Source organism: Oncorhynchus kisutch, unplaced genomic scaffold (assembly GCF_002021735.2).
Source record: "Oncorhynchus kisutch isolate 150728-3 unplaced genomic scaffold, Okis_V2 scaffold3962, whole genome shotgun sequence".
Classification (NCBI taxonomy): Eukaryota; Metazoa; Chordata; class Actinopteri; order Salmoniformes; family Salmonidae; genus Oncorhynchus; species Oncorhynchus kisutch.
In genome coordinates this window covers 95,001-117,350 of record NW_022265907.1, presented here as the reverse complement: position 1 = coordinate 117,350, position 22,350 = coordinate 95,001, and the positions used below count along the sequence as shown (strand labels likewise).

General features: G+C 45.5%; 1 protein-coding gene across 1 annotated transcript in view; it reads right to left on the bottom strand.

Moving 5' to 3' along the window:
- Positions 1 to 3,444: 3,444 nt before the first annotated feature.
- The window catches only part of LOC109886752 (regulator of G-protein signaling 7-like), a gene marked incomplete at its 5' end in the record, with an annotated part of 72,917 nt that continues 54,011 nt past the window's right edge, over positions 3,445 to 22,350 (bottom strand). Inside the window, 8 exons of the mRNA XM_031821345.1 lie at positions 3,445 to 3,632; positions 4,552 to 4,588; positions 6,679 to 6,768; positions 8,177 to 8,363; positions 11,202 to 11,327; positions 13,881 to 13,991; positions 18,863 to 18,924; positions 19,850 to 19,948. Of these exons, the coding sequence (XP_031677205.1) occupies positions 4,568 to 4,588; positions 6,679 to 6,768; positions 8,177 to 8,363; positions 11,202 to 11,327; positions 13,881 to 13,991; positions 18,863 to 18,924; positions 19,850 to 19,948 (696 nt within the window). The remainder of the gene's footprint in view (positions 3,633 to 4,551; positions 4,589 to 6,678; positions 6,769 to 8,176; positions 8,364 to 11,201; positions 11,328 to 13,880; positions 13,992 to 18,862; positions 18,925 to 19,849; positions 19,949 to 22,350) is intronic.

The following is a 22,350-nucleotide window of genomic DNA, read 5'->3' as shown; positions in this document are numbered from 1 at the left end:
AGGAACTAATGGGGATCCATAATAAACCCCAGGAAGAGTAACTGCTACCTTGGCAGGAACTAATGGGGATCCATAATAAACCCCAGGAAGAGTAACTGCTGCCTTGGCAGGAACTAATGGGGATCCATAATAAACCCCAGGAAGAGTAGCTGCTGCCTTGGCAGGAACTAATGGGGATCCATAATAAACCCCAGGAAGAGTAGCTGCTGCCTTGGCAGGAACTAATGGGGATCCATAATAAACCCCAGGAAGAGTAGCTGCTGCCTTGGCAGGAACTAATGGGGATCCATAATAAACCCCAGGAAGAGTAACTGCTGCCTTGGCAGGAACTAATGGGGATCCATAATAAACCCCAGGAAGAGTAGCTGCTGCCTTGGCAGGAACTAATGGGGATCCATAATAAACCCCAGGAAGAGTAGCTGCTGCCTTGGCAGGAACTAATGGGGATCCATAATAAACCCCAGGAAGAGTAGCTGCTGCCTTGGCAGGAACTAATGGGGATCCATAATAAACCCCAGGAAGAGTAGCTGCTGCCTTGGCAGGAACTAATGGGGATCCATAATAAACCCCAGGAAGAGTAGCTGCTGCCTTGGCAGGAACTAATGGGGATCCATAATAAATCCCAGGAAGAGTAGCTGCTGCCTTGGCAGGAACTAATGGGGATCCATAATAAACCCCAGGAAGAGTAGCTGCTGCCTTGGCAGGAACTAATGGGGATCCATAATAAACCCCAGGAAGAGTAACTGCTACCTTGGCAGGAACTAATGGGGATTTCTTTAAAACTTTATTTAACTAGATAAGTCAGTTAAAAATAAATTCTTATTTACACGGCCTATCAGGGAAGAGTGGGTTAATTGCAGATTTTTACCTTGTCAGCTCGAGGATTCGATCCTGCAACCTTTGCAGTTACTGGCTCAATTGCTCTAACCACTAGGCTACCTGCCTCCCCCCTCTAACCACTAGGCTACCTGCCTCCCCCCTCTAACCACTAGGCTACCTGCTAGGCTACATGCCTCCCCCCTCTAACCACTAGGCTACCTGCCTCCCCCCTCTAACCACTAGGCTACCTGCTAGGCTACATGCCTCCCCCCTCTAACCACTAGGCTACCTGCCTCCCCCCTCTAACCACTAGGCTACCTGCCTCCCCCCTCTAACCACTAGGCTACCTGCTAGACTACATGCCTCCCCCCTCTAACCACTAGGCTACCTGCTAGGCTACCTGCCTCCCCCCTCTAACCACTAGGCTACCTGCCTCCCCCCTCTAACCACTAGGCTACCTGCCTCCCCCCTCTAACCACTAGGCTACCTGCCTCCCCCCTCTAACCACTAGGCTACCTGCCTCCCCCCTCTAACCACTAGGCTACCTGCTAGGCTACATGCCTCCCCCCTCTAACCACTAGGCTACCTGCCTCCCCCCTCTAACCACTAGGCTACCTGCTAGGCTACATGCCTCCCCCCTCTAACCACTAGGCTACCTGCCTCCCCCCTCTAACCACTAGGCTACCTGCCTCCCCCCTCTAACCACTAGGCTACCTGCTAGACTACATGCCTCCCCCCTCTAACCACTAGGCTACCTGCTAGGCTACATGCCTCCCCCCTCTAACCACTAGGCTACCTGCCTCCCCCCTCTAACCACTAGGCTACCTGCCTCCCCCCTCTAACCACTAGGCTACCTGCCTCCCCCCTCTAACCACTAGGCTACCTGCCTCCCCCCTCTAACCACTAGGCTACCTGCCTCCCCCCTCTAACCACTAGGCTACCTGCTAGGCTACCTCCCTCCCCCCTCTAACCACTAGGCTACCTGCTAGGCTACCTGTCTCCCCCCTCTAACCACTAGGCTACCTGCTAGGCTACCTGCCTCCCCCCTCTAACCACTAGGCTACCTGCCTCTCCCCTCTAACCACTAGGCTACCTGCCTCCCCCCTCTAACCACTAGGCTACCTGCCTCCCCCCTCTAACCACTAGGCTACCTGCTAGGCTACCTCCCTCCCCCCTCTAACCACTAGGCTACCTGCCTCCCCCCTCTAACCACTAGGCTACCTGCCTCCCCCCTCTAACCACTAGGCTACCTGCTAGGCTACATGCCTCCCCCCTCTAACCACTAGGCTACCTGCCTCCCCCCTCTAACCACTAGGCTACCTGCTAGGCTACCTGCCTCCCCCCTCTAACCACTAGGCTTCCTGCCGCCCCCCTCTAACCACTAGGCTACCTGCTAGGCTACCTGCCTCCCCCCTCTAACCACTAGGCTACCTGCCTCCCCCCTCTAACCACTAGGCTACTGTCCTCCCCCCTCTAACCACTAGGCTACCTGCTAGGCTACCTGCTAGGCTACCTGCTAGGCTACCTGCCTCCCCCCTCTAACCACTAGGCTACCTGCTAGGCTACCTGCTAGGCTACCTGCTAGGCTACCTGCTAGGCTACATGCTAGGCTACATGCTAGGCTACCTGCTAGGCTACATGCTAGGCTACATGCCGCCCCAATAAATACAAATGACGTCTCAATGGGAAATTACCTTTACATTTAAATCACACTACAGAGCTTTTAGAGCTATGGGTTGGATCGAGCCCCAAGACGCTATAAGACAAAAGTGTAAGTCCCCAAATGGCAACGTATTCCCTATATAGTGCACTACATTTGATGAGGGCCAATAGGGCTAGTAATGCACTATATAGGGAATAGGGTGCTATTTGGGTTATACACAAAGATGTACACTTTTTTTTCTACAGTGTCTTTACTTCCAGGTGCTGATAAACTCTGACCTCAGTGCTGCTGAGTTCCATAGTGCTATTAAAGGCTAATCAAACTAATACCACATTAGAATACATCATCTCTAGCAGTGCTTCCTGGGAATGGCAGTCAATGATGAACATAATCCAATAGACCTACAAGAAGATGTTTCTTGGTTTGACAGATTCATTTTTTTTAGCATGTCTTGTTTTTTGTTTACATATTTGACACGTTATTCCCAGCTTGCGATGGAGTTGGAGACGCACAGCGATGAGATCCAGTTGATACGTAGCTAATGGTATGTTCATAGAGGACAAGGCATTTGTGAGTTCACTTGATGGAGTTGGAGACGCACAGCGATGAGATCCAGTTGATACGTAGCTAATGGTATGTTCATAGAAGGCATTTGTGAGTTCACTTGAATGTCTATCAACAACAACAAAAACTGTCCAAGAGACCTTGATCCTTTTGTACCGCTGGGGACAGAATGAAATGTCAGGATAGGAAATCAACTCCTTTCACGTCAGACCTACTTGTCTGTCTGTCGAGCGGTGGATCCTCGAGACGGACAAGACTGCATTAATGTACAAATGATCTGGTCCTCTCTCCTCTCTCTCCCTAAAACATTACATTAATGTATAAATGATCTGGTCCTCTCTCTCCCTAAAACATTACATTAATGTATAAATGATCTGGTCCTCTCTCTCCCTAAAACATTACATTAATGTATAAATGATCTGGTCCTCTCTCCTCTCTCCCTAAAACATTACATTAATGTATAAATGATCTGGTCCTCTCTCCTCTCTCTCCCTAAAACATTACATTAATGTATAAATGATCTGGTCCTCTCTCCAAGGCTAAAACATTACATTGTTCCAGGGTGATTCCATCAAATGGATTTGACCTAAAAAAGGAGACAAAGAGACAGAGGATTGATACTAAGGCCGAGATTCAATAAGGAGTCTATTCAATTAAGTATCGTGAAGTTCATCGTTCCCCAGTTGAAATGTTTCTGCTCATTTCACTGTAAACGCTGCATATGTCCTCTCAATCAGAAGTTACCTTTTCATTTTCTAACAATGTGATCTGTAATGCTTCAGCGATGCATATAACATAGAGCCCTAAGGCCTGGATTCAATCTAACTTTATAACCCGACGATACCAGATGCCCACATAGCAGCTGTTTCCTCATTGGCTTATAGGTGGGTACTGTGTTGGAGCCACTGTGTTGGAGCCGAAGTCACATCGGTGAGCAGCTGCTGTTGTGATCGTTGTCACGGAGCCACACCTGCCCCACTCTCGCGTTAGACGTTCAGAAGGAGAAAGTGTAGTTTTTTTAATAGAAAATAACGAAGGTCATAATTTGAAAATCACTCAACTAATATAATAAGGATTTCTATCAGCACAATGGAGGTGTAGCTTAGAACACATTCCAGTCTTGTAACAAGGCTGCATAGGATTTATACTAATAGGACTAGAAGCATCCGCGTTAGGTATAACAGCCGGGATCTTCACAGCTCCAACACAGTGAAACCTCCGACATGGCCTAACTTAAAACAACAGCACTGCTATTCTGTTGTCTAAGATCTGATTGGATCAAGTCCTCGATCTGTCACATTTGAGTTATAAGTTAAGTTAGGACACACTTTGTATAGCATAGTGTTTTAGGGATATGAAGCTGGGATTAGGGGTTAGGGTAGAACTGGGGAGTGGACATGGTGCTGGGGTTAGGTGTATGTAGAGTTAGGGGTTAAAGGTCAGGGGTTAGGTGTATGTAAGGTGAAGGGTTAAAGGTCAGGGGTTACGGTTATAATCATCTTTACCTGGAAGTGGAGTTCCTCAGAATAAGTTCTTACTTTTCTGTGGACAAAAATAAAATGGATAAATTAACCACAGCCTGCATATCACCATCTCTGTACATATATCTATCTGTACATAAATACTATATCTACTCATCATGTGGACAAGTCTCAAATCTTACATTGCACTCGACTCAGCAGATATTTCATTTTTATGAAGGACAATGTTCAAAATTGTAAACCACAAAGGAGGTTTTCTAGAGCATTGTGATATGCGGAGGGAAAATGTTTTTGAATGAATGGGTAACGATGGACCAGACTGCTGTGAGTCAGTGTGGTAACGATGTACCAGACTGCTGTGAGTCAGTGTGGTAACGATGGACCAGACTGCTGTGAGTCAGTGTGGTAACGATGAACCAGACTGCTGTGAGTCAGTGTGGTAACGATGGACCAGACTGCTGTGAGTCAGTGTGGTAACGATGGACCAGACTGCTGTGAGTCAGTGTGGTAACGATGCACCAGACTGCTGTGAGTCAGTGTGGTAACGATGAACCAGACTGCTGTGAGTCAGTGTGGTAACGATGCACCAGACTGCTGTGAGTCAGTGTGGTAACGATGCACCAGACTGCTGTGAGTCAGTGTGGTAAGGATACAGACCTAGTAGAGTCATCTGTAAACACGCATCACACAGCCCCTACACCACTTACCCTGTTTACCAGTGTTTCAGCCCCTACACCACTTACCCTGTTGACCAGTGTTTCAGCCCCTACAACACTTACCCTGTTTACCAGAGTGTTTCAGCCCCTACACCACTTACCCTGTTTACCAGTGTTTCAGCCCCTACACCACTTACCCTGTTTACCAGTGTTTCAGCCCCTACACCACTTACCCTGTTTACCAGTGTTTCAGCCCCTACACCACTTACCCTGTTTACCAGTGTTTCAGCCCCTACACCACTTACCCTGTTTACCAGTGTTTCAGCCCCTACACCACTTACCCTGTTTACCAGTGTTTCAGCCCCTCCAACACTTACCCTGTTAACCAGTGTTTCATCCCCTACAACACTTACCCTGTTTACCAGTGTTTCAGCCCCTACAACACTTACCCTGTTAACCAGTGTTTCATCCCCTACACCACTTACCCTGTTTACCAGTGTTTCAGCCCCTACACCACTTACCCTGTTTACCAGTGTTTCAGCCCCTACACCACTTACCCTGTTTACCAGTGTTTCAGCCCCTCCAACACTTACCCTGTTTACCAGTGTTTCAGCCCCTACACCACTTACCCTGTTAACCAGTGTTTCAGCCCCTATACCACTTACCCTGTTTACCAGTGTTTCAGCCCCTACACCACCTGTTTACCAGTGTTTCAGCCCCTACACCACTTACCCTGTTTACCAGTGTTTCAGCCCCTACACCACTTACCATGTTTACCAGTGTTTCAGCCCCTACACCACTTACCATGTTTACCAGTGTTTCAGCCCCTACACCACTTACCCTGTTTACCAGTGTTTCAGCCCCTACACCACTTACCCTGTTTACCAGTGTTTCAGCCCCTACACCACTTACCATGTTTACCAGTGTTTCATCCCCTACACCACTTACCGTGTTTACCAGTGTTTCAGCCCCTACACCACTTACCCTGTTTACCAGTGTTTCAGCCCCTACACCACTTACCCTGTTTACCAGTGTTTCAGCCCCTACACCACTTACCCTGTTTACCAGTGTTTCAGCCCCTACACCACTTACCGTGTTTACCAGTGTTTCAGCCCCGACAAGAAAGCTGAAGTATGATAGACACTGGAGGGAAGACATTCACAGTGATAGGTGCTGTACTGTAGACACTATAGTTGAGCCTCCAGATCACCCTGTCCTGCTGGGATTGTGAGAACAGTGATAGGTGCTGTACTGTAGACACTATAGTTGAGCCTCCAGATAACCCTGTCCTGCTGGCGCTGCTGCCAATACAATGAGATTATATTGTCTTGTGATTTGATATTTGACTGATGTTTTCCTAAATTGATTTGTAGTGTAATTCCTCTGCTCTGTATTGAACCTCTCATCCAACCGTCTGTCCCGAGCTGCTGTAATCCTCCACAGATACAGCTGTGACCCAGAGTCAGACGTCCAGCCTCCTCAGCCAGTTGTTTACCTTCTTCTTGGCCTGTAGCAGCTCCTGGTAGAAAGTAGAGCGGAGGAAGCGGCTGTAGGAATCACTCTTCATCAGCTTGTAGATGTGCTCCTGAAACAGAGAAGGTACATTCCAACCTTACTGTGTACAGACCCACCAATAACCCCAGTCCATTCTAACCCACCAATAACCCCAGTCCATTCTAACCCACCAATAACCCCACTCCATTCTAACTTTACTGTGAACCAACCCACCAATAACCCCAGTCCATTCTAACCGACCGATAACCCCACTCCATTCTAACCCACCAATAACCCCACTCCATTCCAACCTTACTGTGTACAGACCCACCAATAACCCCACTCCATTCCAACCCTACTGTGTACCAACCCACCGATAACCCCAATCCATTCTAACATTACTGTGTACCAACCCACCAATAACCCCAATCCATTTTACTTACTGTGAACCAACCCATCAATAACCCCACTCCATTCTAACCTTACTGTGTACCAACCCACCAATAACCCCACTCCATTCCAACCTTACTGTGTACCAACCCACCAAAAACCCCACTCCATTCTAACCTTACTGTGTACCAACCCACCAATAACCCCACTCCATTCTAACCTTACTGTGTACCAACCCACCAATAACCCCACTCCATAACAACCTTACTGTGTACCAACCCACCAATAACCCCACTCCATTCCAACCTTACTGTGTACCAACCCACCAATAACCCCACTCCATTCTAACCTTCCTGTGTACCAACCCACCAATAACCTCACTCCATTCCAACCTTACTGTGTACCAACCCACCAAAACCTCCACTCCATACCAACCTTACTGTGTACCAACCCACCAAAACCCCCACTCCATACCAACCTTACTGTGTACCAACCCACCAATAACCTCACTCCATTCTAGCCTTACTGTGTATCAACCCACCAATAACCCCACTCCATTCCAACCCACCAATAACCCCACTCCATTCTAATCTTAATGTGTACCAACCCACCAATAACCCCACTCCATTCTAACCTTACTGTGAACCAACCCACCAATAACCCCACTCCATTCTAACCTTGCTGTGTACCAACCCACCAATAACCCCACTCCATTCTAACCTTACTGTGCACCAACCCACCAATAACCCCACTCCATTCTAACCTTACTGTGTACCAACCCACCAATAACCCCACTCCATTCTAACCTTACTGTGTACCAACCCACCAATAACCCCACTCCATTCTAACCTTACTGTGTACCAACCCACCAATAACCCCACTCCATTCTAACCTTACTGTGAACCAACCCATCAATAACCCCACTCCATTCTAACACCTGTCTAAAAATGTGGGCAAAATCAGAATGTGGACAAGAAAGGACGCATGTTAGCACCAGGTATAAACGGGGCCGGAGAGTCACAAAGAAGTAATTAAACAGAACATTGTTCCTATTCAGCTGCAGTATTACTCTCCCCATTCAAAACACCACTTCCTGACTCCTCACAGACCTGTGCGTCCTCGAAGGCGTATCGTCCGGGGTCCTTGACATTCTGTGTGGTCTTGTCATAGCTCTTGGAGTCAACGTTAATGGCACTGGGGGCCCCTGGGGCCAAGAACTCCTGCCAGATCTCCTGGACCCTTGTAGGGACCTCCCGAATCGGCCTCTTCTTCACCTCCTGAACCGCCAGCCAGAACCTGGACCACAGACAGATAAAGGAATGTTAAACAACAGAACCTGGACCACAGACAGATAAAGGAATGTTAAACATCAACAGAACCACAGACAGATAAAGGAATGTTTAACATCAACAGAACCACAGACAGATAAAGGAATGTTAAACAACAGAACCTGGACCACAGACAGATAAAGGAATGTTAAACAACAGAACCTGGACCACAGACAGATAAAGGAATGTTAAACAACAGAACCTGGACCACAGACAGATAAAGGAATGTTAAACAACAGAACCTGGACCACAGACAGATAAAGGAATGATAAACAACAGAACCTGGACCACAGACAGATACAGGAATGTTAAACATCAACAGAACCACAGACAGATAAAGGAATGTTAAACAACAACAGAACCTGGACCACGGACAGATAAAGGAATGTTAAACAACAACAGAACCACAGAAAGATAAAGGAATGTTAAACATGTTCACTGGAAGTGAAAAGCGAAATTGTGACGTTACAGGTGACCTATTCCATATAATAACATTGTCAAGTAAATACAAATCTAAATTGAACAGGGTTATGTTCAGGACACAAGTAGGGACAGGATGTATGTGGAAAGGTAGCTTTGTGTACTGACATGATTCCCTCAGCCACTTTCCTTACGAACAAGCCGACACCTACCTAGCAGTTGTTTTGGCGGTGATGGCTGTGAAACCGTGTTAGAGCTGTCCAATCCCATTATACCTAAAGCGGACGTTGCCATTGGCTGCACGGCGTAGCATTAAGATAAAACCCAGCCTCGTTTACAAGTTTTAACACTGGAATGTGAGATGTAATCTACACCTGGATTAGACTGATAGAAATCCTCATTGTTTCCTTTGAATCAGTTTCAATTTGAGTCATTATTTTTATATAGAGCCTATGCTTTCTCCGTCTGTATTTCTTACAAGAGTGGGATGGATGCGGCTTAGTGACAATGACCACACGAACAGCTGCTCACCGATTTGACAACTCCATCACAGTTCCACCTCTCGACAACGCCAAAACACCAGCTCTGCTGGGTGAGTATTGATTGAATATTAGTGAAAGTATAAATCAGATATCTGCATCACAGTTCACACTCCAAACTACAGTAATCTGACAGGAAGCTTTTCCAGCATGTCAACATCTATACACTCCAAACTACAGTAATCTGACAGGAAGCTTTTCCAGCATGTCAACATCTATACACTCCAAACTACAGTAATCTGACAGGAAGCTCTTCCACATGTCTACATCTATACGCTCCAAACTACAGTAATCTGACAGGAAGCTTTTCCACATGTCTACATCTATACGCTCCAAACTACAGTAATCTGACAGGAAGCTCTTCCACATGTCTACATCTATACGCTCCAAACTACAGTAATCTGACAGGAAGCTCTTCCACATGTCTACATCTATACGCTCCAAACTACAGTAATCTGACAGGAAGCTCTTCCACATGTCTACATCTATACGCTCCAAACTACAGTAATCTGACAGGAAGCTCTTCCACCTTGTCTCCAGTCCTGTAGCAGCATTGGGAATTATGTCCAGCAGAGGGAGCCAGAGAGCAAATTAAATTCTACTACAGGCCAGTTGAAACACGTGTTTATATTCCATAGTAGAGTACTAGACTAGAGTACTAGAGTACTAGACTAGAGTACTAGAGTACTAGACTAGAGTACTAGAGTACTAGACTAGAGTACTAGAGTACTAGACTAGAGTACTAGAGTATTAGACTAGAGTAGTAGAGTAGAGTACTAGCGTAGAGTACAGTAATATAGAGTAGAGTAAAGTACCATAGAGTAGTAGAGTAGTAGAGTACTAGAGTAGTAGAGTAGTAGAGTACAGTAATATAGAGTAGAGTAAAGTACCATAGAGTACTAGAGTAGAGTACTAGCGTAGAGTACAGTAATATAGAGTAGAGTAAAGTACCATAGAGTAGTAGAGTAGTAGAGTAGAGTACAGTAATGTAGAGTAAAGTACCATAGAGTAGTAGAGTAGAGTACAGTAATGTAGAGTAAAGTACCATAGAGTACTAGAGTAGAGTACAGTAATGTAGAGTAAAGTACCATAGAGTACTAGAGTAGAGTACAGTAATGTAGAGTAAAGTACCATAGAGTACTAGAGTAGAGTAGAGTAATGTAGAGTAAAGTACCATAGAGTACTAGCGTAGAGTACAGTAATATAGAGTAGAGTAAAGTACCATAGAGTACTAGCGTAGAGTACAGTAATATAGAGTAGAGTAAAGTACCATAGAGTACTAGAGTAGAGTACAGTAATATAGAGTACAGTAAAGTACCATAGAGTACTAGCGTAGAGTACAGTAATATAGAGTAGAGTAAAGTACCATAGAGTACTAGAGTAGAGTACAGTAATATAGAGTACAGTAAAGTACCATAGAGTACTAGACTAGAGTACTAGCGTAGAGTACAGTAATATAGAGTAGAGTACAGTAATATAGAGTACAGAAGTACCATAGAGTACTAGCGTAGAGTACAGTAATATAGAGTACAGTAAAGTACCATAGAGTACTAGACTAGAGTACTAGCGTAGAGTACAGTAATATAGAGTAGAGTACAGTAATATAGAGTAGAGTACAGTAATATAGAGTACAGTACAGTAATATAGAGTAGAGTAAAGTACCATAGAGTACTAGACTAGAGTACTAGACTAGAGTACTAGCGTAGAGTACAGTAATATAGAGTAGAGTACAGTAATATAGAGTAGAGTACAGTAATATAGAGTACAGTACAGTAATATAGAGTAGAGTAAAGTACCATAGAGTACTAGAGTAGTGTATAATACAGAGTAAAGAACAGTAGACATACCTGAGGTTCTCTGAGCTGAACTCTGACTCCAGAAACTTGAGGAACTGTTCTCTCCCAACAGGATCCTTCAACACCTCGTTAATCCCATAGCCCCACCTCTTCACTCTCTGCTGGCCCGGCTCCTTACTACAGAGAGAGATAGACAGAGGATCCTTCAACACCTCGTTAATCCCATAGCCCCACCTCTTCACTCTCTGCTGGCCCGGCTCCTTACTACAGAGAGAGATAGACAGAGGATCCTTCAACACCTCTTAATCCCATAGCCCCACCTCTTCACTCTCTGCTGCCCGGCTCCTTACTACAGAGAGAGATAGACAGAGGATCCTTCACCACCTCGTTAATCCCATAGCCCCACCTCTTCACTCTCTGCTGGCCCGGCTCCTTACTACAGAGAGAGATAGACAGAGGATCCTTCAACACCTCTTAATCCCATAGCCCCACCTCTTCACTCTCTGCTGCCCGGCTTCTTACTACAGAGAGAGATAGACAGAGGATACTTCAACACCTCGTTAATCCCATAGCCCCACCTCTTCACTCTCTGCTGGCCCGGCTCCTTACTACAGAGAGAGATAGACAGAGGATCCTTCAACACCTCGTTAATCCCATAGCCCCACCTCTTCACTCTCTGCTGGCCAGGCTCCTTACTACAGAGAGAGATAGACAGAGGATCCTTCAACACCTCATTAATCCCATAGCCCCACCTCTTCACTCTCTGCTGGCCCGGCTCCTTACTACAGAGAGAGATAGACAGAGGATCCTTCAACACCTCATTAATCCCATAGTCCCACCTCTTCACTCACAGCTGGCCCGGCTCCTTACTACAGAGAGAGATAGACAGAGGATCCTTCAACACCTCTTAATCCCATAGCCCCACCTCTTCACTCTCTGCTGCCCGGCTTCTTACTACAGAGAGAGATAGACAGAGGATACTTCAACACCTCGTTAATCCCATAGCCCCACCTCTTCACTCTCTGCTGGCCCGGCTCCTTACTACAGAGAGAGATAGACAGAGGATCCTTCAACACCTCGTTAATCCCATAGCCCCACCTCTTCACTCTCTGCTGGCCAGGCTCCTTACTACAGAGAGAGATAGACAGAGGATCCTTCAACACCTCGTTAATCCCATAGCCCCACCTCTTCACTCTCTGCTGGCCAGGCTCCTTACTACAGAGAGAGATAGACAGAGGATCCTTCAACACCTCATTAATCCCATAGCCCCACCTCTTCACTCTCTGCTGGCCCGGCTCCTTACTACAGAGAGAGATAGACAGAGGATCCTTCAACACCTCATTAATCCCATAGTCCCACCTCTTCACTCACAGCTGGCCCGGCTCCTTACTACAGAGAGAGATAGACAGAGGATCCTTCAACACCTCATTAATCCCATAGTCCCACCTCTTCACTCACAGCTGGCCCGGCTCCTTACTACAGAGAGAGATAGACAGAGGATCCTTCAACACCTCTTAATCCCATAGCCCCACCTCTTCACTCACAGCTGGCCTGGCTCCTTACTACAGAGAGAGATAGACAGAGGATCCTTCAACACCTCTTAATCCCATAGCCCCACCTCTTCACTCACAGCTGGCCTGGCTCCTTACTACAGAGAGAGATATTTTTTTAATTTGACCTTTATTTAAGTTAAGACCACATTCTTATTTTCAATGACGGCCTGGGAACAGTGGGTTAACTGGTCTAGGAACAGTGGGTTAACTGCCTTGTTCAGTGGCAGAACGACAGATTTGACCTTGTCAGCTCGGGGATTCAATCTTGCAACCTTTTGGTTACCCACCTGGTCTCCAGTAACTCTGACAGAGAGAGAGAGAGAGAGAGAAGAACAGACCGAGGGTGAACCCACCTGGTCTGCAGTAACTCTGACTGAGAGAGAAGGACAGACTGAGGGTAAAACCACCTGGTCTCCAGTAACTGACAGAGAGAGAGAAGGACAGACTGAGGGTGAACCCACCTGGTCTCCAGTAACTGACAGAGAGAGAGAAGGACAGACTGAGGGTAAAACCACCTGGTCTCCAGTAACTGACAGAGAGAGAGAAGGACAGACTGAGGGTGAACCCACCTGGTCTCCAGTAACTGACAGAGAGAGAGAAGGACAGACTGAGGGTGAACCCACCTGGTCTCCAGTAACTGACAGAGAGAGAGAAGGACAGACTGAGGGTGAACCCACCTGGTCTCCAGTAACTGACAGAGAGAGAGAAGGACAGACTGAGCGTGAACCCACCTGGTCTCCAGTAACTCTGACAGAGAGAGAAGGACAGACTGAGGGTGAACCCACCTGGTCTCCAGTAACTCTGACAGAGAGAGAAAAGGATAGACTGAGGTTGAACCCACCTGGTCTCCAGTAACTCTGACAGAGAGAGAGAAGGACAGACTGAGCGTGAACCCACCTGGTCTCCAGTAACTCTGACAGAGAGAGAAAAGGATAGACTGAGGGTGAACCCACCTGGTCTCCAGTAACTCTGACAGAGAGAGAAAAGGATAGACTGAGGTTGAACCCACCTGGTCTCCAGTAACTCTGACAGAGAGAGAGAAGGACAGACTGAGCGTGAACCCACCTGGTCTCCAGTAACTCTGACAGAGAGAGAAAAGGATAGACTGAGGGTGAACCCACCTGGTCTCCAGTAACTCTGACAGAGAGAGAAAAGGATAGACTGAGGGTGAACCCACCTGGTCTCCAGTTCCCAGACGGTGATGTCATCAGAGATCCAGGGGTTGGAGGGCTCCGGGGAGGTGAAGAAGGGGTCATACTCCACATACTGCTCTGTGTAGCTCAGCAAGCTGTATAGGGAGTACACCAATCACACTGCTCACTGACAATACGTACACCAATCACACTGCTCACTGACAATACGTACACCAATCACACTGCTCACTGATAATACGTACACCAATCACACTGCTCACTGACAATACGTACACCAATCACACTGCTCACTGACAATACGTACACCAATCACACTGCTCACTGACAATACGTACACCAATCACACTGCTCACTGACAATACGTACACCAATCACACTGCTCACTGACAATACGTACACCAATCACACTGCTCACTGATAATACGTACTCCAATCACACTGCTCACTGATAATACGTACACCAATCACACTGCTCACTGACAATACGTACACCAATCACACTGCTCACTGACAATACGTACACCAATCACACTGCTCACTGACAATACGTACACCAATCACACTGCTCACTGACAATACGTACACCAATCACACTGCTCACTGACAATACGTACACCAATCACACTGCTCACTGACAATACGTACACCAATCACACTGCTCACTGATAATACGTAAACCAATCACACTGCTCACTGACAATACGTACACCAATCACACTGCTCACTGACAATACGTACACCAATCACACTGCTCACTGACAATACGTACACCAATCACACTGCTCACCGACAATACGTACACCAATCACACTGCTCACTGACAATACGTACACCAATCACACTGCTCACTGACAATACGTACACCAATCACACTGCTCACTGATAATACGTACACCAATCACACTGCTCACTGACAATACGTACACCAATCACACTGCTCACTGACAATACGTACACCAATCACACTGCTCACTGACAATACGTACACCAATCACACTGCTCACTGACAATACGTACACCAATCACACTGCTCACTGACAATACGTACACCAATCACACTGCTCACTGATAATACGTACTCCAATCACACTGCTCACTGATAATACGTACACCAATCACACTGCTCACTGACAATACGTACACCAATCACACTGCTCACTGACAATACGTACACCAATCACACTGCTCACTGACAATACGTACACCAATCACACTGCTCACTGACAATACGTACACCAATCACACTGCTCACTGACAATACGTACACCAATCACACTGCTCACTGACAATACGTACACCAATCACACTGCTCACTGATAATACGTAAACCAATCACACTGCTCACTGACAATACGTACACCAATCACACTGCTCACTGACAATACGTACACCAATCACACTGCTCACTGACAATACGTACACCAATCACACTGCTCACCGACAATACGTACACCAATCACACTGCTCACTGACAATACGTACACCAATCACACTGCTCACTGACAATACGTACACCAATCACACTGCTCACTGACAATACGTACACCAATCACACTGCTCACTGACAATACGTACACCAATCACACTGCTCACTGACAATACGTACACCAATCACACTGCTCACTGACAATACGTACACCAATCACACTGCTCACTGACAATACGTACACCAATCACACTGCTCACTGACAATACGTACACCAATCACACTGCTCACTGACAATACGTACACCAATCACACTGCTCACTGACAATACGTACACCAATCACACTGCTCACATACAATACGTACACCAATCACACTGCTCACTGACAATACGTACACCAATCACACTGCTCACATACAATACGTACACCAATCACACTGCTCACTGATAATACGTACACCTATCACACTGCTCACTGACAATACGTACACCAATCACACTGCTCACTGACAATACGTACACCAATCACACTGCTCACTGACAATACGTACACCTATCACACTGCTCACTGACAATACGTACACCAATCACACTGCTCACTGACAATACGTACACCAATCACACTGCTCACTGATAATACGTACATCTATCACACTGCTCACTGACAATACGTACACCTATCACACTGCTCACTGACAATACGTACACCAATCACACTGCTCACATACAATACGTACACCAATCACACTGCTCACTGACAATACGTACACCAATCACACTGCTCACTGACAATACGTACACCAATCACACTGCTCACTGACAATACGTACACCAATCACACTGCTCACATACAATACGTACACCAATCACACTGCTCACTGACAATACGTACACCAATCACACTGCTCACATGCAATACGTACACCAATCACACTGCTCACATACAATACGTACACCAATCACACTGCTCACTGACAATACGTACACCAATCACACTGCTCACATACAATATGTACACCAATCACACTGCTCACTGATAATACGTACACCAATCACACTGCTCACATACAATACGTACACCAATCACACTGCTCACTGATAATACGTACACCAATCACACTGCTCACTGACAATACGTACACCAATCACACTGCTCACTGATAATACGTACACCAATCACACTGCTCACTGACAATACGTACACCAATCACACTGCTCACTGACAATACGTACACCAATCACACTGCTCACTGACAATACGTACACCAATCACACTGCTCACATACAATACGTACACCAATCACACTGCTCACTGACAATACGTACACCAATCACACTGCTCACATACAATACGTACACCAATCACACTGCTCACATACAATACGTACACCAATCACACTGCTCACTGACAATACGTACACCAATCACACTGCTCACATACAATACGTACACCAATCACACTGCTCACTGATAATACGTACACCAATCACACTGCTCACTGACAATACGTACACCAATCACACTGCTCACATACAATACGTACTCCAATCACACTGCTCACTGACAATACGTACACCAATCACACTGCTCACTGACAATACGTACACCAATCACACTGCTCACTGACAATACGTACACCAATCACACTGCTCACTGACAATACGTACACCTATCACACTGCTCACTGACAATACGTACACCAATCACACTGCTCACTGATAATACATACACCAATCACACTGCTCACTGACAATACGTACACCAATCACACTGCTCACTGACAATACGTATTCCAATAACAGCCTTGACTACCAGTCTGTGTTCAGACAGTACCCCAATAACAGCCTTGACTACCAGTCTGTGTTCAGACAGTACCCCAATAACAGCCTTGACTACTCCAATAACAGCCTTGACTACCAGTCTGTGTTCAGACAAGTACCCCAATAACAGCCTTGACTACTTCAATAACAGCCTTGACTACCAGTCTGTGTTCAGACAGTACCCCATAACAGCCTTGACTACCAGTCTGTGTTCAGACAGTACCCCAATAACAGCCTTGACTACTCCAATAACAGCCTTGACTACCAGTCTGTGTTCAGACAGTACCCCAATAACAGCCTTGACTACTCCAATAACAGCCTTGACTACCAGTCTGTTTTCAGACAGTACCCCAATAGCAGCCTTGACTACTCCAATAACAGCCTTGACTACTCCAATAACAGCCTTGACTACTCCAATAACAGCCTTGACTACCAGTCTGTGTTCAGACAGTACCCCAATAACAGCCTTGACTACTCCAATAACAGCCTTGACTACCAGTCTGTGTTCAGACAGTACTCCAATAACAGCCTTGACTACTCCAATAACAGCCTTGACTACCAGTCTGTTTTCAGACAGTACCCCAATAGCAGCCTTGACTACTCCAATAACAGCCTTGACTACTCCAATAACAGCCTTGACTACCAGTCTGTGTTCAGACAGTACTCCAATAACAGCCTTGACTACTCCAATAACAGACTTGACTACCAGTCTGTGTTCAGACAGTACCCCAATAACAGCCTTGACTACTCCAATAACAGCCTTGACTACCAGTCTGTGTTCAGACAGTACCCCGATAACAGCCTTGACTACTCCAATAACAGCCTTGACTACCAGTCTGTGTTCAGACAGTACTCCAATAACAGCCTTGACTACTCCAATAACAGCCTTGACTACCAGTCTGTTTTCAGACAGTACCCCAATAGCAGCCTTGACTACTCCAATAACATCCTTGACTACTCCAATAACAGCCTTGACTACTCCAATAACAGCCTTGACTACCAGTCTGTGTTCAGACAGTACTCCAATAACAGCCTTGACTACTCCAATAACAGCCTTGACTACCAGTCTGTGTTCAGACAGTACCCCAATAACAGCCTTGACTACTCCAATAACAGCCTTGACTACCAGTCTGTTTTCAGACAGTACTCCAATAACAGCCTTGACTACTCCAATAACAGCCTTGACTACCAGTCTGTTTTCAGACAGTACCCCAATAGCAGCCTTGACTACTCCAATAACAGCCTTGACTACTCCAATAACAGCCTTGACTACTCCAATAACAGCCTTAACTACTCCAATAACAGCCTTGACTACCAGTCTGTGTTCAGACAGTACTCCAATAACAGCCTTGACTACTCCAATAACAGCCTTGACTACCAGTCTGTGTTCAGACAGTACCCCAATAACAGCCTTGACTACTCCAATAACAGCCTTGACTACCAGTCTGTTTTCAGACAGTACTCCAATAACAGCCTTGACTACTCCAATAACAGCCTTGACTACCAGTCTGTTTTCAGACAGTACCCCAATAGCAGCCTTGACTACTCCAATAACAGCCTTGACTACTCCAATAACAGCCTTGACTACTCCAATAACAGCCTTGACTACTCCAATAACAGCCTTGACTACCAGTCTGTTTTCAGACAGTGTGTGTGTGTGTGTGTGTGTGTGTGTGTGTGTGTGTGTGTGTGTGTGTGTGTGTGTGTGTGTGTGTGTGTGTGTGTGTGTGTGTGCTGCATTACAAGGAAACAGCCTACCTTTCTGCCACTTTGGACATTTTTAACCGATGCCTGTCTAGTTGGGCTTGCCAGTGTTGAATCTGAAAGGAGAAGGTGCCAATGTGACGGCATGCTGCTCTGTCAGATAACCAGTCACGATAACAATCAATAACAGATAACACAATAGAGTCATGCTAACGATCAATATGTCAGACAACACGATATAGTCAAGATAATGATCAATATGTCAGATAACACAATAGTCATGCTAACGACCAATATGTCAGACAACACGATAGAGTCAAGCTAACAACCATTCTGATAACGATGAGTCAAGATAACAACCATTCTGTCAGATGACTAGTCAAGATAACAACCATTCTGTCAGATAACACAATAGAGTCAAGATAATGATCAATATGTCAGATAACACAATAGAGTCAAGATAATGATCAATATGTCAGATAACATGATAGAGTCAAGCTAATGATCAATATTTCAGATGACCTGTCAAGCTAATGATCAATATTTCAGATGACACGATTGAGTCAAGATAATGATCAATATGTCAGATAACACAATAGAGTCAAGATAATGATCAATATTTCAGATGACCAGTCAAGCTAATGATCAATATTTCAGATGACCAGTCAAGCTAACGATCAATATGTCAGATGACACGATAGAGTCAAGCTAACGATCAATATGTCAGATGACACGATAGAGTCAAGCTAACGATCAATATGTCAGATGACACGATAGAGTCAAGCTAACGACCATTCTGTCAGATAACACGATAGTCAAGCTAACATTCTGTTATTTTTAAATGGCCCATTCTACCAGAAAGCACTGACATGTCATTGATGACGTTATGTAGTCAAGATAACGACCATTCTGTTATTTTTAAATGGCCCATTCTACCAGAAAACACTGTGTGACATGTCATTGTAGTTTGATGGATATTTGTTGACATCCGCTCTGGAAGAAACCTCTTTTTGTAATTTGCCCTTGAATTGATGACATTACCTGGTGACGCATCTCCTCCTCCGTGGGCTCTTTGACCTCTGGAGCGGGGGCGTGGGCGGGGCTGTGGCTCCGGATGTCATTCTGGAGGCCGTACACAGACTGGAGAGAAACATCGTTGTTACGGATACGGGTATCCTGTGTGTGTTTCTTTTCTCTCCTTCTCCCCTCACAGGTGACAAACATCATTCCCCAATCAGTCATCAATCAGAAGACACACCTCCTGTTTCCCTTACCCAATCACATTCCCTTTCCCTTGGTTTAAAAACCCTGTCAGTTGTTTTCTCTAGAGCTCAATCTGTCTGTAGATCTCTGGTTTGGTTTATCAACTACATGTCACTGTGTCTGTTACCCTGTGAGTATTGTTTTGGTTATGGTGTTTGACTGTTTGTTTGTTGGTGGGAAAATGGGGAACCAAGACAAGTTGCCCATGGGCATACACTACCCGTAGGTAAACGTCTAAATCCCCTAGTTAGAACTGGGCGGACCACCCACTGTATTTTTGGTTAGTTAGTTAGCTGTATGGAAGTAGTCTAGTTTAGGGGTGTTTTGGTTAGTTCGTTAGCTGTATGGAAGTAGTCTAGTTTAGGGGTGTTTTTGGTTAGTTAGTTAGCTGTATGGAAGTAGTCTAGTTTAGGGGTGTTTTGGTAAGTTAGTTAGCTGTATGGAAGTAGTCTAGTTTAGGGGTGTTTTGGTTAGTTAGTTAGCTGTATGGAAGTAGTCTAGTTTAGGGGTGTTTTTGGTTAGTTAGTTAGCTGTATGGAAGTAGTCTAGTTTAGGGGTGTTTTGGTTAGTTAGTTAGCTGTATGGAAGTAGTCTAGTTTAGGGGTGTTTTTGGTTAGTTAGTTAGCTGTATGCAAGTAGTCTAGTTTAGGGGTGTTTTGGTTAGTTAGTTAGCTGTATGGAAGTAGTCTAGTTTAGGGGTGTTTTTGGTTAGTTAGTTAGCTGTATGGAAGTAGTCTAGTTTAGGGGTGTTGGTTAGTTAGTTAGCTGTATGGAAGTAGTCTAGTTTAGGGGTGTTTTTGGTTAGTTAGTTAGCTGTATGCAAGTAGTCTAGTTTAGGGGTGTTTTGGTTAGTTAGTTAGCTGTATGGAAGTAGTCTAGTTTAGGGGTGTTTTTGGTTAGTTAGTTAGCTGTATGGAAGTAGTCTAGTTTAGGGGTGTTTTGGTTAGTTAGTTAGCTGTATGGAAGTAGTCTAGTTTAGGGGTGTTTTTGGTTAGTTAGTTAGCTGTATGCAAGTAGTCTAGTTTAGGGGTGTTTTGGTTAGTTAGTTAGCTGTATGGAAGTAGTCTAGTTTAGGGGTGTTTTGGTTAGTTAGTTAGCTGTATGGAAGTAGTCTAGTTTAGGGGTGTTTTTGGTTAGTTAGTTAGCTGTATGGAAGTAGTCTAGTTTAGGGGTGTTTTGGTTAGTTAGTTAGCTGTATGGAAGTAGTCTAGTTTAGGGGTGTTTTTGGTTAGTTAGTTAGCTGTATGGAAGTAGTCTAGTTTAGGGGTGTTTTTGGTTAGTTAGTTAGCTGTATGGAAGTAGTCTAGTTTAGGGGTGTTTTGGTTAGTTAGTTAGCTGTATGGAAGTAGTCTAGTTTAGGGGTGTTTGTGGTTAGTTAGTTAGCTGTATGGAAGTAGTCTAGTTTAGGGGTGTTTTGGTTAGTTAGTTAGCTGTATGGAAGTAGTCTAGTTTAGGGGTGTTTGTGGTTAGTTAGTTAGCTGTATGCAAGTAGGCTAGTCTAGGGGTGTTTTGGTTAGTTAGTTAGCTGTATAGTAGTAGGCTAGTCTAGGGGTGTTTTGGTTAGTTAGTTAGCTGTATAGTAGTAGGCTAGTCTAGGGGTGTTTTGGTTAGTTAGTTAGCTGTATAGTAGTAGGCTAGTCTAGGGGTGTTTTGGGATATTTGTTTATTTCCTTGGGTCCAGCTCAGCCCCTTTTCCTGCCCCCCCCCCCCCCCCCCCCCCCTACCTTGTGTTTAGAAATAAACCCTGAGTGTTTGACGGTAATTTAACTTGTCTGTGGTTATTGTTCTCACTGTTCCTTTTTCACTGTTCTAATTTGCGTGAGTTATGTCACGGGTCTCGTTGTCATCCCCCCCAAACTCACTTACGGAGGAGCAAGACAAGGACAGCCCTTTCAAACTGACACAGAGGAGCAAGACAAGGACAGCCCATTCAAACTGACATACGGAGGAGCAAGACAAGGACAGCCCATTCAAACTGACACAGAGGAGCAAGACAAGGACAGCCCATTCAAACTGACATACGGAGGAGCAAGACAAGGACAGCCCATTCAAACTGACATACGGAGGAGCAAGACAAGGACAGCCCATTTAAACTGTCAGAGGAGCAAGACAAGGACAGCCCATTCAAACTGACATACAGAGGAGCAAGACAAGGACAGCCCATTCAAACTGACACAGAGGAGCAAGACAAGGACAGCCCTTTCAAACTGACACAGAGGAGCAAGACAAGGACAGCCCTTTCAAACTGTCACAGAGGAGCAAGACAAGGACAGCCCATT